Here is an 18,206-nt window from a genome sequence, read left to right as displayed (position 1 = left end):
TCTATGAAATAGTTTTTTTTTGTTTGTTTGTTTTTTTAATAATGCTGTTGGGGCACTTGGGTGGCTCAGTCGGTTGAACGTCCAACTTCAGCCCAGGTCATGATCTCATGGTTCTTGGGTTTGAGCCCCACTTTGGGCTCGCTGATGTCAGTGTGGAGTCCACTTCAGATCCTCTGTCCCAACCCCTTCTGTCCCTCCCTCCCTCCCTCCCTCTCTTTCCCAAAAACATTTTTAAAAAATAATGCTTTTGCTCAAATGTGTATTGTTTTATACTCATTGGTCAGGCTGAATATTTTTCAGCTTTTTTTCTGCCCAATTTTACCTTTCTCACTTATGAATCTTATATAAGCATCCTCAGCCCCTTTTTGCGTCACTGGTCCCCTTACTGGACAGAAATACCTTTGATATTTATGAACAGAAACTACTGCCTTTTAAGTTATTTTGAGAGCTTATAATCATTACATTAAAATATATTAAACACATGTTTCAGATACATTTAGCATCAGAGTATTCACAAATTTTCCTTCCCAATAAGGAGGAAGAGTTTCCTGTGTTGAGTCTGACAAATTATTGCGTAAAGACTTTCAGAACAACAAAAACGATAAAAAAGATTTAAAGTCTTAAAGAGAAGTTGGGGAAATAGGCCTTAAAAAATAGACCTCTGCTGTTTTCTTGGCGTTTTGTTCCTTCTGGTATCACAGATCAATCTGAAAATGAACTTTCCCTGAAGTTACAGGACTGAAAAGCCAAAACATGCAGTTATGTAAGAGACCTATCCCTGTCGTTATGCTTAAAATGTTACAAAAAGAGCCGATTTTAAATGTCCCGTGGTTTCATGCATTTTAATTCTCTCTGAAAAGCAATGAAAAGAAAGGCAGGAGTCGCTTCGCCTGCACCATCTCCTGCTCAGTGATGGAATCACATCTCTCTGTAACCTCTACAGCTACTCCAGCTGCAAAGTACAGTTGCTTCACATGTTTACTAAATGGAAAGGGGTTCTGAAATAAATTAGACTGGGAAGGAAGAAACAAACACCAAAAGGGACATTTAATGTGAGAGTATTAACGTACAATCTATTACAAGACAAACTGCATAGTGGCATGAAGGCATGGACATCTTTTTCATGACGTACAAAGGTCAAATCACTTTCTATTCCTGAAAGCTAGCCTGCAGTTCTAACATACTATACTTACCAAACACTTTTCTAAAAGGCTAAAAGTTTTGCCCAGTTGCTTCAGGATGCCTAAAACACCATCTTGGATAACTGGAGCACTAACCAGCATCCTACCTCTAAAGCAGATTCAAGCTAAGTTAGATATTTCACCTGATTTAATCTTGTCTGCAAAGTGATTCGTCCTCCAGCAGAAGGCATTCGACTTAGCGCTGCCTCGATCTGTTAACACACACAACACACACAAACATATAAAAACAGAAGAATTCAAATTAATGGCAGCAGGGGGGTTTTAACAGAATAGAAAAGAAAGACTTAAGCCCAGTATTTTCTGGTCCATCCCGCCTTCACGTAAGTTCCCTCTGTCCTAATCCACAAGGGCACCTCAGCTCAAATGCATTCCTAGCGCATCTCTGGGAAGTCATCTGCAGTGACTTCCTGGGATGGTCTGACTCAAGTAATTCCCTTCTAACTACCCCTCAGACATTAGCATTTAAGTTCAGAAAAAGATTTTTTTTAAGTTTTTGCTTGTTTTTACCTGGTCTTTTTCTTTTGTAAGTTCATCAAAAAACCGTTCCGTTTCAGCTAGGGTCCTAATTTTTGCTGTATATTCAAAATCATGACCGTGTGGTGCTACTGACGCGGGCTCACACTGTTCATAGCTGACTGACTTATTCTTCTCCCAGGCTGATCTCACAGACACTTTCTTCCCTCCATTTGGCAACAGTTCGGGAGAAGAGCTATGATTAACATGGATGTTGGCGGCTGTTTCTGAATATTTCTTTTCTGTCAGAGAGAAAAGAAATTTATTTCTTACCAATTTTCCTAATAGATCCTATTCATAACTATATATGTTATCCAACTTCACTTTCTGAAAATGGCTAACACACACCAAAAAAACAATGAAAAGAGACAAAACAATCAATCCTATTTACGCAGTGCCTTTTCTCCACAGAATTCTAAGTTTTACCCTCGGTCTGACAATCTGCACAACTTCCCTAAGTCAAGGTATGTGAACTTTCTGTAAAGTTAAAGGAACTTTAAACTTAAAGCCCAAAAAATAACCAAAAAAAAAAAAAAAAGTTAAACACTAACTACACGCTCTTGGACACACAGCCACACCAGCGGTGAAAAGCTAGAGTCTCATGGGCCTGCCCAGTGACCCACATACATTATCTTCTAACTTTATTCCAAACTTAGAAGATAAATGAGAAAAAAGAAAAAAAAAAATCACCGAATACCTAAGCTGCAGAGAAATTACAGAATATAAAAGTAAAGAGAATAACTGAATGGTATGGCCCTGGTAAGTAAGCAATAACACTCCCTGTACCTCAGTTTCCCAAGTTTTCAAAGAGGATCACAACACTGACACACAATATGAGCATCACATATGCTTATTAATAACTTAGAGGCCCTCGGGCAGAAAAATTATTTAACATTTAACATTAATTATTTAACATTATAATATTTAGAACCTTGAAAAGATACCAGAAATTCACAAAACAAAGGACTAAAACCATAACTAATAATTTTTTAGGAAAAGATACCTTCCGAGTCATCTAGAGGAAGAAACTGGAGTTGTTTTCTTGGATTGGTACGTTGTAACGCAGACACAGGAACAGTATCTAAATCATCCAAAAGTATATCAAATCTATTGAATGAAGCAAGTTACTTGTGAGAAAAAAATGTTAACTGATTTTCCCTATCTCCACTAGAAAGATGAGCTGGCATTCAGTTAACTCACGTATTGTTTAAAAGAAAGTCAGTCGTGCAATTTTCTAAAATTTTTATTTCTAACACAAAATTATAAATTAGAGACTTAAAGCATTTATCCATATGGTATCTCCTTTGATCGTTATAACAACCTTATAAAATAAGCAGGGCAGGTATTATTATCCCCACTTTACAGAAGAGGAAGCTGAGATTCAATGTGCTTAAGTAATTTCTCCAAGAGCCTGGTAAGAGCTAGGTTACCAGCTCCTACGTCTTAGGAGTCAGTGGCTTCCCCCGGTCGCACACATTGCTGAGTATACGTCAGAGGACAATTTTTTCAGGCGCCCAGGGAAACTTACGTTTAGTGCCAGGGCCATACCAGGACAGCCCACCTTCTTGTACAAATGGCTCAAAAATTTCCCTCTATCATTAACCTTTTCAGGAAAACAAAGAATTACCATTTATTCTATATCCAAAAGCTGGAAGGGATTCTGAGGCAATAAACTCAGGAGTAGCCGATTTATATAGTTAAAAACCGTTCTCATGTTTTGTAGTCCTTCTTTTAGTATGACATTCATTTAAATTATTTAAATCCACAGAGTACCCACTGATGATGAAAAATGAGTGATAGCTACAGGCATAAACTGACACTTTTGTAAAAAAAAAAAAAAAAAAATCAAGAATATATATATTTTAATCTACTATTTTAGAGAACTTACCGGGTTGGACTGCTTTCATTTTTCCTAAGTAGATGACTAAATCCTGGGGACAAATTTTCTTTAGGGGATCGCTTTGGACTATAAGCCACAGTCACTGGTGTTAACATAATCTCTCTTTTTGCTACGGAAGAAAATGAAGAAGAAATATTCTTTTTCTTCTATATAATACATATACTGGCAAAACATGCTTTCTTTTTCAGAACATTTTCTAACTTTAAGTGGAATACAATTTCACTATAAAACTTTCCAAAAGATAAATAAGAGCAAACAAAATAAAAATAATTCACAATGCTAACATCTAGAGGGAACCACTGTCAACATTTTAGTGCATCAGACTGTAGTTTCAGCACCCCGACTCAAAACTGGTTTTTCAGGATTTTAGAAGTCAACTGGAAATAAGATGGAAACACCAGTACACCAGTGAACATTCCTATAACACAGTTATATACAAATATCTTCAGGTGTTCTGAAAATGGAAAATTGAGAAAACAGAAATCCAATGCTTAACCTTTAAAACCACATCCATAATTGGCTAAAGAAGCCCGAGGTAAATATATGCAAAGAAGCATCTTTTGTAAGCTAGTTTAATTTGTTTGAACTCATGTTTAGATAACTGTCAATGATCTACCAGTGTGAAGTGGTATTAATTACAAAAAACATTTTGCTTGCAGCGCCTGGGTGGCTCAGTCAGTTAAGCGTCTGACTTCGGCTCAGGTCATGATCTCACAGCTCGTGAGTGCAAGTCCCGCATCAGGCTCTGTGCTGACAGCTCAAAGCCTGGAGCCTGCTTCAGATTCTGTGTCTCCCTCTCTCTCTCTCTGTCCCTCTCCCACTCACAGTCTCTCTCTCTCTCAAAAATAAATAAACAAAAAAAAATTTTGCTGGACACACAAAATACACTAGTGTACTGTGATTTCTTCAGCTCTAGTCGTAGTATCTGTGCAATCAAGCAATGTTGTTATTGAACAAGAGTCTATTTAGGGATCCTGTGTTCAAAGTACTCTACTAGGTGCCAGGGAGAGTGGAAGGCCAACAGAAAACCCTAGAGATATATACACCAAACTCTTACTTGGAGTACTTGATTTACGAGTTGAAGGGGGTAAAGACGAGGATCTCTGTGAAGCAGAGTTAAATCTCTTCTGTCTTTGTTGGGCACATTTGTCTGGGGACCGACTTGCACTGACAGGCGTTTCAGTTTGCCGAGGATTCACTAGTTCTATAACAGACAAATGTCAAAAAATAAACAAACAAAACAAACCTAGCCTCAGGTAGCTACCTTTTTTAACAGATGATTATGCCAAGCATGCAATTTTCATTATCTAGGTTAGAATGATTCTTTGCAAATGCACGTTATGAGGATATAAAAACAATGCTGGATGAAGAAAAATGTGGGAGTTTGTAATGAACTCATTCTGGCTCCCTGTTTACAAGTGCCATTCAAGGTGATTTCTCCAGAGAGATTATTTTTAGAAAGCAGGTCACTAATTTATTTACTAGGAGATACTGCTTTGGAGAATGCAATGCTGAAGACCTAAGAGTGTGATCAGCGGGCCCGACCAAGTGAGCGCACTAGAGTAAGTAGGAGGAGACGCAAGTACCGTTGACCTGCACTTGTGAGAAGAACAGGACTACCACACTTCTCCTGCCGAGGTGCTCATTAACCAAGAAAGGAAGAGGAGAAAATGGTACATCTCATTTTATGAATACCAACAGTCTGTCTGAACACTCTGACGTGAGACAGACTGATTTAGAAATTTTCTAAATATCTTTAAGAATGCCACACAACTGTTTACTAAATCAGCATGTAACACGCAGTCTGCTTTGATAAAAGGTGCATGTCATGCCATGGCTGTGATAAGTTATGAACCAGGGGATTTAAAGAAGGTGATGTAACTGGGGGCGAAGGGGAAGGTGTCTAGAATCTATTACCTATCTCTATCAAACAAGGAAAAAATGCTTACTATTTGAGGTGTCCTCTTTCTCTGTCTGTGTGCCCCAACTTTTAAATATTTTTCCTTCATCAAGTTCTTTTAAGGCTTTCATGATTGGTGTATCTGAAGTCTCTCTTGGTTTCTTTATCAATAAGCTTCCTGGTGAACTTCCAGATGAAGAATCCTTTTCCGGAGGAGAATGGTACCTTAAATAATAATTGTAAGACATGCAGTGCTATGGACTGAATATTGGGTCCCCTCGACCTAAAGCTCATATGCCGAAGCCCCAATCCTCAGTGGATGGTGGTAGGAGGTGAGGCCTTGGGGAGGCGATTTGATTTAGAGGAGATCATGAGAGTGGGGCCTCCGTGATGGAACTGGTGCCCTTATAAAAAGGAGTGATACAACATCTCTCTGTCCGCACACCTTCACCGAGGAAAGACCATATAACTAGGAAGAGGAACCTCACCAAGAACCCACTATGGGGCAGCACCCCTATTTCGGACTCTCAGCCTCCAGAACCGCAGGAACAAGTGTTTCTTGTTTAAGCTGCCCAGTCTGTGGTGACGTGATACGGAAGCCTGAGCTAAGACAGAGCCCCCGGGCGCTGGCAGAGGGTACCAGGAGAGCTAACAATCACGCGGCGCAGCGGGAGCGAAGACGTATGCTCTACAACACAAATACGTGACGTCGAACCTGCATGTACCAGACCAGGGCTTCCCCGTCGTTTTCCCAGCCTCGCACAGGCAGGAATATGGTATTTACATGGTGCTTGGGAGTAATATGGTTGCTCAGGCTATCCAGAGGGTGAGAGGATCAATCCCTTGCCCTAATCGAGAGCCCGTGCACAGCACACCACTGTGTCAGGAACACAAAGTGGGGGGCGCTCCGCACAGCCTTTAATGGTCATGAACCCCAAAAGCATTAGTTTTTCAAAGTAAACTGAAAATCATGTCCTCAAAATTAAGGCACGAAAGCAACACAGAAAAGGCTCTTTGTATCTTCCTGAACATTTAAGGGCAATTAAAATCTCTATGAAACCATATCGGTTCCTAAATACGACCTTTGGCAAAGCTGCCTTACCCGGGAACACAGGTTTCCACCAGCTGGTTATTCACTCTGTTATCCTCAGTGTCCAAAGGCTGCCCGGTAAAGATGGAATACTCTGCGCCTGGTATCAGCCACTTGCGCCTGCTGACGTCGGAGGTGGCCAGCGTGCTAGGACAATGAGAAACGATCTGAGGTGTGACAGGCTCATGCTTCGGTTCAGACAACACATACAGAAAACGACCTGCTTTGAAATGTTATATACACATGTGTACAGGCATTTAAAAACTGCATAAAGCAACCTTAGGTTACATACGTGAATTCTGTTTTATGGTTTTCAGATCCAACTGAACTGTTGTTTTAGGTTTCTGCTGCTCTGGAATATTTCTGCAGCTCAGTCAAGATTCAGGTACTCTCCTATCTACACAGCTCTGAACACCCCCAGCAACTTCCCACCACACTTCCTGTGCTTCATACCCACCTTGGAGCTCAGGCCACAGCTGTGCAAGCCAGACTACCCTTCCTGGTCCTACCAGACCAGCACAGAAACATCCTCTATCTGCACAGCCAATGCAGTAGCCACATACTGGTACTGAACACCCTAATTGTGGCTAGTGAGATGAAGAGCCAATTTTTAAATGCTATTTAATTTTAATTAACTTAAAAACTTTTTTTAAGTCTTTTTTTTTTCTTTGGTTTATTTATTTTTGAGACAGAGAGAGACAGAGCATGAGTGGGGGAGGGGCAGAGAGGAGGGAGACACAGAATCTGAAACAGGCTCCAGACTCTAAGCTGCCAGCACAAAACCCGATGTGGGGCTTGAACCCATGGGATGCGAGACCATGATCTGAGCCAAAGTCGGGGCTTGAACCCATGGGATGCGAGACCATGATCTGAGCCAAAGTCGGACACTTAGCCAAATGAGCCACCCAGGCGCCCCTAAAAACTTTTTTTAATGTTTCTTTATTTTTGAGAGAGACAGCACAAGCAGGGGAGGGGCAGAGAGAAGGGGAGACGCAGAATCTGAAGCAGGCTCCAGGCTCTGGGTTGACAGCAGAGAGGCTGATGCAGGGCTCCAACTCACGAACTGTGAGGTCATTTTAATTAATTTAAATTTAATAGCCACACATGGGGACTGGCACTAAGATACTGAGTAGTGCATCCAGGCTAGTACCTCCCCTATCTTATGAAAACCCTGCCTAATGAGGCTCACACAGCATGCATCACCTGGCCCTTCGCTAGACTCCAGAACTGGTCTCATCTTCACCACACCTCCTCCAGCCCCCACTCTGGGCAACGTCAGTGTCCAAATAGATGAGCGGTCCAGGACCCCTCCTAGTGACTGGACTCTACTCCTGCTCACTCACCCCCATCAGCACACATTCACTGGACTTTGTCATCACCAGAGAACATCCCCCCACTTAAGAAATCATGACTCCAAAGATTCTTCTGGTTCACGTGCCCAGGCATCACCAGGGCACTGTGCCCCCAAGGCCTGTGATCCCTGGCCTCACCATTTTCCATGTGTCAACCCCTCCACTTCCCCCCTACCTACTCTGGGATGCACACTCTTGGTAAGAGTTACTCAGTGCCTTGGCCCCCTTCCCCGCTCACCTCCCATCACACCCAAATGAGCAGAGATCTAAGCCTGGAGGACTACAGTGGCCTCACTTCTGAGTATCTACAGTCCTACACTTGGGCTTTGCTGGAAAAAAGCCACCCATCCATGCAGACCCACCAGGCTATCATTACAGAATCACTATCACCATCTCAATAGACACCCAACACTGGCTGGCAACACACCTTTCGGTAATCAAGGAGCTCCAATTCTCCAACAGGACTACCTTTCACCTTCTCCACCTTCCTCAAACCTCTCACCCAACCCTGATGGTCAGGTGATAACCTCGCATCACACTGGGGTGGAAAAGAGAAACCTGGAGAAGAGAGAGGTCTTCCTCCCTCTGCTCCCTTTCACAGTCAAATTTCTTATGACACGCCTCTTCATTTTCATTTCAACTCCCAGTCACTCCCTAGATTTGGTCCTCTATTTTTAAATTAAGAAACATTCCAAACATTTTTAGAAAATTACATGGTAGCACAGTCAGTTAACCATCCAACTTTGGCTCAGGTCATGAGGTAGCCTATGAGTTCAAGCCCCGCGTCGGGCTCTGTGCTGACAGGCCTGGAGCCTGCTTCGGATTCTCTGTCTCCCTCTCTCTCTGTCCCTCCCCCACTCCTGCTCTGTCTCTCTCTCTCTCTCAAAACTAAATACACATTAAAAAATTTTTAATTAAAAAAAGAAAATTACAAAGGACACTATGAGCATTCACCTGTACTTGGTTTTAACAAATGTTAACATCTTACCACACATTTTCAATGGAAAGATATGAAATTCTGTATATACGGTTGTTTGTATTTTTTAAATTATGTCCACATCCTTCTAATGCTGCTGCTTCTACTCAACATGTTTCAGATTTCCCCATGTTACTACAGACAGGTGTGTCATTTTAATCATTTACCTGCAGTATGACTATACCGCCCATTAGACTTTTTCCTGTTGTGGATGTTTAGTTTCTAACACATCACCTTTCAACAGTGCTACGATTAACACATGTAGGAATTCCTCTAAGGTAAATACCTAAAACCGGAAGTGTACAATTTAGGGTGCACATATCTGGAGTCTTAGTGGATACTGCCAAATCACGCTCCAGACAAGCTTACTGATTTTCAGTCCAACCACTACTTTGAGAGTACCTCTTTCTTCACATCTTTGCCAAACTTGCATTGATTAGAGCTGAAGTCTGGCCTGGCCTGTCTGATGGTATGAGTAGTATCCCACACTTGTTTTAATTTACATTTTCTGATTACTAGTAAAATGAACATCTTTTCATTTTATCAGCCATTTTAGATCTTTTTCTGTGAACTGTTTGTTCATATTCTTTCATCATTTTTCTACTGAGGAGACTTTTTCTTTCATAGTTCTTCATATCGTGGACACTAATCCTTTATTGGTTCGTGTTCACTTCAGCATGCATAGACACATAGATTATACTAAAGCACAACTGTCTGCTTGATTATTTGCTATACCTTTTAGATTTTTGAACAGGGAAACACTACAGATACAACTCAAGTCCCCTGTGTACCTCTCCAATATCATTCCTCCCCAAAGCAACCACTCACACTACATTTATAATGTGTACATATGTATTTATTACTACTACTTTTTTTATAGTTTATTTTTTATTTTTTTATTTTTGAGACAGAGAGAGACAGAGCATGAGCAGGATAGGAGCAGAGAGAGAGGGAGACACAGAATCTGAAACAGGCTCCAGGCTCTGAGCTGTCAACACAGAGCCCGACATGGGGCTCAAACCCACGAACTGTGAGATCATGACCTGAGCCAAAGTTGGACACTTAACTAACTGAGCCACCCAGGTGCCCTAATTTATTATTACTTCTTTATGAACCTGTAAGAATACACACAACGATTCTACATGCTTAAGTCAATACAAATAGTATCCTACTTCTTCTGCAACTGGTTTTTTTGTTGTTCCGAATTATGTTCCTAAGACTAAATGATTAACTTCAGTGGTTGGCAAATTTTTCCTATAAAGAGTCAGATAATAAATAAGCTTTCTGTGTTATTTTGTTTTTTGAGTCTTTATAAAATTTTTTTAATGTTTAGTTTTTGAGAGAGAAAGAAAGAGACAGAGTGTGAGCCAGGAAAGGGCAGAGAGAGAGAGAAACAGAATCTGAGGCAGACTCCAGGCTCTGAGCTGTCAGCACAAAGTCCTATGCAGGGCTCGAACCCATGAACTGTGAGATCATGACTTGAGCGGAAGTAAGACACCTAAACAACTGAGCCACCCAGGCGCCCCCATTTTAATGGGTTTTATGAGCCAGATAAGGTTGTTTCTATTGCAACCACTCAACTTTGCCATTGTAATGCAAAGCAGCCACAGACAATACGTAAATGAATAAACTTTATTTATGGACACTGAAATTTGAATTTCATATACTTTTTACATGTATGAAATATTATTCTTTGATTTTTTTTCCCAAAAACATTTAAAAACATAAAACCTTTCTTTGCTCACGGTCCTTCCAAAAACGGACAGTAGGCTGGATTTGGGCTGAGGGCTGTGCTTGCCAACTCCTGATCTAGCAAGTGCATTGTCACACACGGCACCATGCACAAATGTATTGCAATATATTAACATTCCAGTTGTTAGCCATACCGGTCACCTTCAGTCATTCTACGCAACATTCTCAATGGACGTTCACATCTGTCCCTCTGTGCAAACCACTCTCCAGCCCGTCAAGCCCTGGCTGGCGCACCCAGGGCTCCCCACTCCCCCTCACTCACTCTCTCAGCAGCGGCCATGCCACCGGCCACTGTGGGGTTCCTCCCAGCGCGCTGGCAGCTCTTTCTCAGCTTCTTGTGCCAACCCTGTCCCAACATCAGGACCTTGGGGTTCTTCAGAGCTTTGTCCTACACCACCTACCCCATGGTCCAGCGCTATGGAATGATAATTCTACAATTTGTGACTTCAACCTAAGATCTTATTTCTGAGCTCCAAATGCAAATCTATAATCACCTGCTGGATTCCCATTCGGAATCTGTAGGAATCCCAAACTAAAATATCCGAAATGGAAATTCTGATCCTTACCCCATGGTCTGCTCTTCCCATTTCTTCCCTAGTTGAGTATATGGCACCCTGAGTGGCTCCAGACAGAAACCAAGGTGTTACCGGACACCTCCCTTTCTTATCTTGCCATATCATTCTTAGCCAGGTTCTGTGGATCCCACCTCCAGAGCCCTCACACCTTTCTCTCTGTCCATTTCTACGGACACCACCCAGCGGACACCATCTCTCCCAGCACGACGACAGCCTAGTTAGTGTGTCTGCTTCTACTCTTTTCCTCGCCATCTTCTCTTCATGGCAGGCGCATTAAAAAAATACAAATCAGATGACGCAATTTTATATACAACCTTTCAGAGGCTTCCCAACAGACTTAGAGTAAAATCCAAACTCTTGGCCATGTATGGCTTAGAAGGTGATGTTTGACAGTCTAAGATTCCATCAGGACCTACTTTACCTCTTGCTGGCGATATTCAGGCCACACAGGCTTCCCCCAGGTTCTTCAAACATGTAAGCTCTTTCCTACCTCAGGACACAATAAGGCTAATTTCTCTGCCTGGAACATCCCCTCCCTCACGCCCCCATCCCAGCAACTCAGCACAGGGCTCAGTTCCCTGCTTACAAGTCACTTCCACGGAAAGGCCTTCCCTGACCCCAATCCCATCCCACCTTTGTTCTCTTGCAAATGTTCAATTTCAGTTACTTACAATTTTTTTTTCTTTAAATAATTCACTATGTTCTAACTTAAGATTAATTAACAAAGATCTAGAGGGGCACCTGGGTGACTCAGTTGGCTGAGCATCCAACTTTGGCTCAGGCCATGATCTTGCAGTTTGTGAGTTCGAGCCCCACGTCCGGCTCTGTGCTGACAGCCAGAGCCTGGAGCCTGCTTCAGATTCTTTGTCTCCCTCTCTCTGCCCCTCCCCCGCTCGTGCTCTGTCTCTCAAAAATAAACATGACAAAAAAATTTTTTTAATAAATAAAAAGACCTAGAGAAAGTTTCTCATTTGACAATTACAACTTAGAAAGGTTAAAATTTACGATTTCATAATCTTTCTGATACACATCGATTTTACGACCTTATGATCTACTCATTTAATATTCTTTATAAAATCGTAATAAAAACCAATTCTAATATGAGAAAAACAGTTCTAGGGGCACCTGGGTGGCTCAGTTGGTTAAGCATCCAACTTTGGCTCAGGTCAAGACCTCAGAGTTCATGGGTTCAAGCCCCGCGTGGGACTCTGTGCTGACATTGAGGAGGCTGGAGCCTGCTTCAAATTCTGTATCCTCCTCTCTCTCTCTGCCTCTCCCCACTCACACTCTGTCTCTCTCTCTCTCAAAAATAAATAAACATTAAAAATATTTTTAAAAAAGAAAAAAACAGCTTTATAAATATATCATCAAGATAACGCTCTGAGATTATAACAAGGCTAATTCTGAATAACTAAAAAAACTAAAAAGAAACCCTTACAACCTAATAAAGATCTACTATCTTTGTAGGTCTTTCTGTTAACATAAGAATACAATTTCTGGAATTTTAGGGCTAAAAGACCTTTGGAGATGCTCCAGCCCAATGTCCTTGTTTTCACAGATAATAAAATTGAGCTAAAAAAAAAAAATTAAATGATTTGCCTAAGGGCACACAGCTGGGCCGAGTCAACGAACAAAAACATTCTAGGTCTTTTCACACTCCATCAAATTCTACTCCCTCCTTTTGGCAAATGCCTCTGCATAAGAGCTTTTATAATATCTAATAATTATATGGTTTTATTTTTGTTTTTTAAGTAAGATCTACACCCAACATAGGGCTCTAACTCATGACTGAGCCAGCGAGGTGCCCCATAATTAGATGTTTTTACACATCTAAATTCTATAATGACACTTAACCCTGACTTTCTCATGACTTAGACAGGTGAGTTTCTCAGTTCACTAAAAGAGTGCACCTATTTCCAGCTTTACCGAGATTAAACAAAATCACTTACTTGGCACGTGAGGATCTCACAGGAGTTCTAGAATTGTGGCGAAGACTTAACATATTTTCATGCTCTACTTGCTTGACCTGAGCTTCAAGTTTTGAAATTGTTCTAATTCAAAAGCAATAAGATAAATTAAGCACACAATAGATTTTAAATACAGTTCCACTACAAATTACTTAACAGACCCTTCTAGAAACTGCACTGTTGATTTGCCTAAGGTCACACAGCCTAAGGTCCATACACCTGTTTTCATAGTAAAATTGCACCAGTAGGCTTTAAAAAAGCTGAACAAAACTGAAAAATAAACTGAAAGACAAATACATTAAACTCTACAAAGAAGCATTTCATAAACTACAACCGAAGGAAAAGGGAACAAATGGCTTTTATATAACCAAGGAAATAAAGAAAAATTATAAATCTGACCCCAGATTAAAACACATGGTATAGGGGCGCCTTGGTGGCTCAGTCGGTTAAGCATCTAACTCTGGCTCAGGTCATGATCTCACAGTTCGCGGGTTCGAGCCCCTCGTCGGGCTCTGTGGTGACAGCTAGCTCTGAGCCTGGAGCCTGTCTCTGATTCTGTGTCTCCCTCTCTCTCTGACCCTCCCCTGCTCATGCTGTCTCTCCTTCTCTCTCAGAAATAAATAAAACATTTAAAAATTAAAAAAAAAACACATGGTACAAATTTAAAAAATAAAGTACTCAAATAAACTTCAATTCTAACATGTCTAATTCTGAGCATATATATTCATGCATATGAAATACAGATAGGTAATGCTTTCACAAAAGAGAAAGCAGATTTAATATAATATCCAAGAAAAGAGCTAATAAGAACTTCCTAATTTTTTAAAGACACAAAGGCTAAATTATCCTGAACTATCTACCTACAGGCAACTCATCTCATTTGTCCCATGTTCAGAATAAAAGCCTATTTTCAAATTTACCAACAGGGGCTAAGTACTCTGGTACTTCTGCTTTGAAGCTACCTTGGCATTCTTTCTGTTTTCTTAAGCTTTGCCTCTGTGTTTGTATCCTTGTAACCTCAAGTTCTTGTCTGCCCTGCTGCAAGGAGGGTTTGAGAAAGAACAGCTCTAGCAGGCTGACACTTCATGCCATCACAAGGAAGCTATGGCAGAACTGAATGCATCCCAGCAAAGACTTGAGCAAATGAGCAGGCCAGGCGGCAGCTGCATTCTCTCCAACGGCAGATCCTTAGGAGTGTGGTAAAATCTCCAAATAAGGGATGTATCTTCAAATATAAATACAAAAGCACACTCCAAAGCCAATTAGAAGTAACTAATCATTTGCCGTGGGGACCATTTATGACTCTGTTTCTATCTAATTAAGCAAAAGAGTTCACAAATATAGTCCCCTAAACCAGGTTTTTAAGAAAGTAGATGGTCATAAAGTTGGTATGAATGCTATTTTCTTTTAGGAGCACTAAAATCATTTGGTGAACTAGACTGCCTCTTAAAATTCTCTTTTTTATTTTTTTAGATAGATTAAATTTCTTTTCAACGGTTTAGTATCACTTAGATCTTGCTATGCTGACAAAATACATAATGTTTCAGGACTGCATACTTCTCAAGCACAACCACCAATATACTCTAATCATTTAAAAATCTTTGGCTAAAATCAAATGTATTTCTAGGTCAGGGAAAGATGAGAATAAAACCTGACCTCCAAGTGCCTAAAAATCCTCAAGAAAAACTTTTAATTGTTTTCAGTACAGACACATATTTACATGCTAAAAGAATAGAAGCATAACTATCTTATTAATAAGATAACACACCTTACCTTTTCAAATCAGAAATCTGAGTTTGTGCATCAAGCAATTTGTTCTCGGTTGTATTTAATGTATCCTAGGAAATTAAAGGAAAAAATTCAGATAAGTGGAATAGTCAAGATATACTTTTAAGATACATAATATAAAACAAATCTAAGGTTACACCATAGAGAATTATGCAAATACTCAGCAAATACAGCATCAACCACAGAGCCAATATACACAATTCAAGGGAAAAAATGAGAGAGCAAAACGATGGTTGATACAAGTTATGTACATGACCTGTGTAATAGGTATAGCCTATGATGCTTTCCTTGATTCCACACAATCCAGTGTCAAAATGGGCATATTTTAACCACAACTTGCCTAGAACCTCAGTAGATGGCAAAACAAATACACAGGTATTTTGCCATTTAGTACAATTTTAGATGTGATGAGTGGCTCCTGACCCTCCAGAACTCCCGCCTGCCTAGCTGTGTAGGCCTTTTCGCCAACCGTGAGTGATCACCAATACTCTGGACCCCACTTACAGCATTATTGTGGGGTTTTGTGGAATTCAAATACATAGTTCCCAAACAGAGCTTACATTAAGAATTCAAACATTATTGGGGCGCCTGGGTGGCTCAGTTGGTTAGGCGTCTGACTTCGGCTCAGGTCATGATCTCACAGCTCATGAGTGCAAGTCCCGCGTCAGGCTCTGTGCTAACAGCTCAAAGCCTGGAGCCTGCTTCAGATTCTGCATCTCCCTCTCTCTGCCCCTCCCCTGCTAGCCTCTATCTCTCTATCTCAAAATTAAATAAACATTAAAACATTTTTTAAAAAAAGAATTCAAACATTATCAATAAACTCAAACAATTCCACAAAAAGCTACTGCTTTAAAAAACAAAACTTCGTATTTAAATATTATTAAATAATTATTTTCATCTGTATGGCTCTTCTTCTAAAAATTTCATCTCAACTCATCTCAAATACAACAGCCATTCAATATTTCTGAATAGCTGCGACTTAAATGGGCAAATATTTGTAAATAAGGATGCTGACAGAGACGAGGAAGGGACAGAGAGAGGGCCTAACTTAGGCGGCTAGATGGAGGTGGAGGAGGGAGAGGAAAGGAGGAGAAAGAGTCAGCCCTCTTCATTTCCAACCCAGTGTTTCTACCCCTCCATGATGTTCAGAACATGAATCATCAACCATTACCTTTACTCTTTCGTGTTCTTTTCCAAGAGACTCATACTCTCCTAGGAGCTACAAGGAAAAACAAAGAATTGCACCACAAAGTTAAACATTATAATAACAACTCAGAGATAGTCTATAAAATAGCTGCCCATACTCTAAAAATGGAAATGTCATGAAACAGAAAGGTCAACACTTTGTTCCAGATTGAATGAGACTAAAGAGATAACAGAAATGAATGTAAGGCTGATCCTGGGTTGGATCCTGGACTGGGAAAAAAGAGTCATCAAAATAATAATTTGGATGTAGGGGTGCCTGGATGTCTCAGTCGCTTAAGCATCCGACTTCGGCTTAGGTCACGATCTCACAGTTTGTGGGTTCAAGCCCCGCTTCGGGCTTTGTGTTGACAGGCAGCTCAGAGCCTGAAGCCTGCTTCTGATTCTGTGTCTCCCTCTCTCTCTGCCCCTCCCCTGCTCATGCAGTCTCTCTCTCTCTCAGAAATAAATTAAACATTCAAAAAAAATTTTTAAATAATAATATTAATTTGGATATAAATTGCACATTACATTTCTTTACTTTGAAATTTTTTTAATGCTTTATTTATTTCTAGGAGAGAGAGAGAGAGAGAGAGAGAGAGCGTGAGGGGGGGGGGGTCGCAGAGAGAGGGAGTCACAGACTGAAACAGGCTCCAGGCTCTGAGCTGGCAGTCAGCACAGAGCCCGACGCGGGGCTCGAACCCACGAACCGCAAGATCATGACCTAAGCGAAAGTCGGACGCTTAACCGACTAAGCCGCCCAGGCGCCCCTCATTTCTTTACTTTGAATCATTCTGTGACTATGTACAGAAGGCCCTTATTCTTAGGAAATACATACCGAAAAGTAGGGGTAAAGGGGAATAATGTCTACAGCTTACTCTCAAATGGTTCAAGGAAAAAAACTACATGTGTGAACACATACATGGGAGGTGATAAAGCAAATATGGCAAATGTTAACAACTGTGGTCCTGGGTAAAAGGAATATAATTGTTCTCACAAGTTTTCTGTAAGTTTGAATTTGTTTCAAAATAAAAAGTAAAACGAAAACAATTTAGTATCCGTCAAGGCCCTTTAAGCAGTATTTTATTTATTATTTCATAGGCTTCACACGTGGGGCTTGAACTCACAACCTGAACATCAAGACCTAAGCAGAGATCAAGAGCTGGATGCCCTACCCACTGAGCCACCCAGGTGCCCCAAGTAAGCAATATTTTAAAAGATTAAAATTTGTGGGGCACCTGGGTGACTCAGTCAGTTAAGTGGCCAAATTAAGCTCAGGTCATGATCTCACAGTTTGTGGGTTCAAGTCCCATGTCGGGCACTTGCTGACAGCTTGGATCCTGGAGCCTGCTTCAGATTCTGTCTCCCTCTCTCTGCCCCTCCCCCGCTCACTCTCTGCCTCTTTCTCTCTCAAAAATAAATAAAACTTTTTTTTAAAATTACAAATAGAGGGGTGCCTGGGTGGCTCAGTCACCTAAGCGTCCGACTTCGGCTCAGGTCATGATCTCACGGTTCGTGGGTTCAAGCCCCACGTCAGGCTCTGTGCTGACAGAGCCTGGAGACTGTTTTGGATTCTGTGTCTCCCTCTCTTTCTGAACCTCCCCTGTTCATGCTCTATCTCTCTCTCTCTCTCGGAAATAAAACATTAAAAAATTTTTAAAAAATAAATAAAATTACAAAAGGAAAGCACAATCACAAGTCTAATACAATTAGGTTACTTTTTAAAAATGCATATATGTGAGAGTTTTTATTAAAGAAGACAGATTCAAAGAATTTTCTTCTTATCCTGAGATCCCACTAAATTAACAATGAGGCAGAGAAATCAAGAGGTAACCGCAACAGAGAGAGATTTCAATGAAGATGCAGTAAGGCAGAGAAGCTATAACCTTCAGTGCTTGAATATGGGTTTCTAATGGTAAGCGGCTGATCTCTTCATAACCCTGCGGGGCTAGGGAGTTGAATCTCAGGTTCTCTGAGCTGTCAGCACAGAGCCCGACGTGGGGTTGTCA

The 18,206-nt window shown here is 40.9% G+C and overlaps 1 protein-coding gene across 5 annotated transcripts in view; it reads right to left on the bottom strand.

The window, feature by feature from the left end:
- Positions 1-18,206, bottom strand: part of MPHOSPH9 (M-phase phosphoprotein 9) — a 59,244-nt gene that overhangs the window by 2,219 nt on the left and 38,819 nt on the right. For 4 of the 5 annotated variants that reach the window (XM_077747919.1, XM_077747921.1, XM_077747920.1 and 1 more), the window contains 10 exons: positions 16,187-16,234; positions 15,001-15,065; positions 13,210-13,311; positions 6,618-6,752; positions 5,565-5,740; positions 4,673-4,819; positions 3,604-3,724; positions 2,719-2,822; positions 1,710-1,957; positions 1,325-1,393 (listed from right to left, as the gene is read on the bottom strand). In XM_077747919.1, coding sequence (XP_077604045.1) covers positions 1,325-1,393; positions 1,710-1,957; positions 2,719-2,822; positions 3,604-3,724; positions 4,673-4,819; positions 5,565-5,740; positions 6,618-6,752; positions 13,210-13,311; positions 15,001-15,065; positions 16,187-16,234 — 1,215 coding nt within the window. Of the gene's footprint in view, positions 1-1,324; positions 1,394-1,709; positions 1,958-2,718; positions 2,823-3,603; positions 3,725-4,672; positions 4,820-5,564; positions 5,741-6,617; positions 6,753-13,209; positions 13,312-15,000; positions 15,066-16,186; positions 16,235-18,206 lie in introns of those variants that run through there. The other variant, XM_077747923.1, reaches the window with a different exon arrangement.

The sequence above is a fragment of the Crocuta crocuta genome, unplaced genomic scaffold, assembly GCF_008692635.1.
Source record: "Crocuta crocuta isolate KB4526 unplaced genomic scaffold, BGI_CrCroc_1.0 scaffold29, whole genome shotgun sequence".
Lineage (NCBI taxonomy): Eukaryota > Metazoa > Chordata > Mammalia > Carnivora > Hyaenidae > Crocuta > Crocuta crocuta.
The sequence above is the reverse complement of the archived record's forward strand: the minus strand, read 5'-3'. Positions and strand labels throughout refer to the sequence as shown.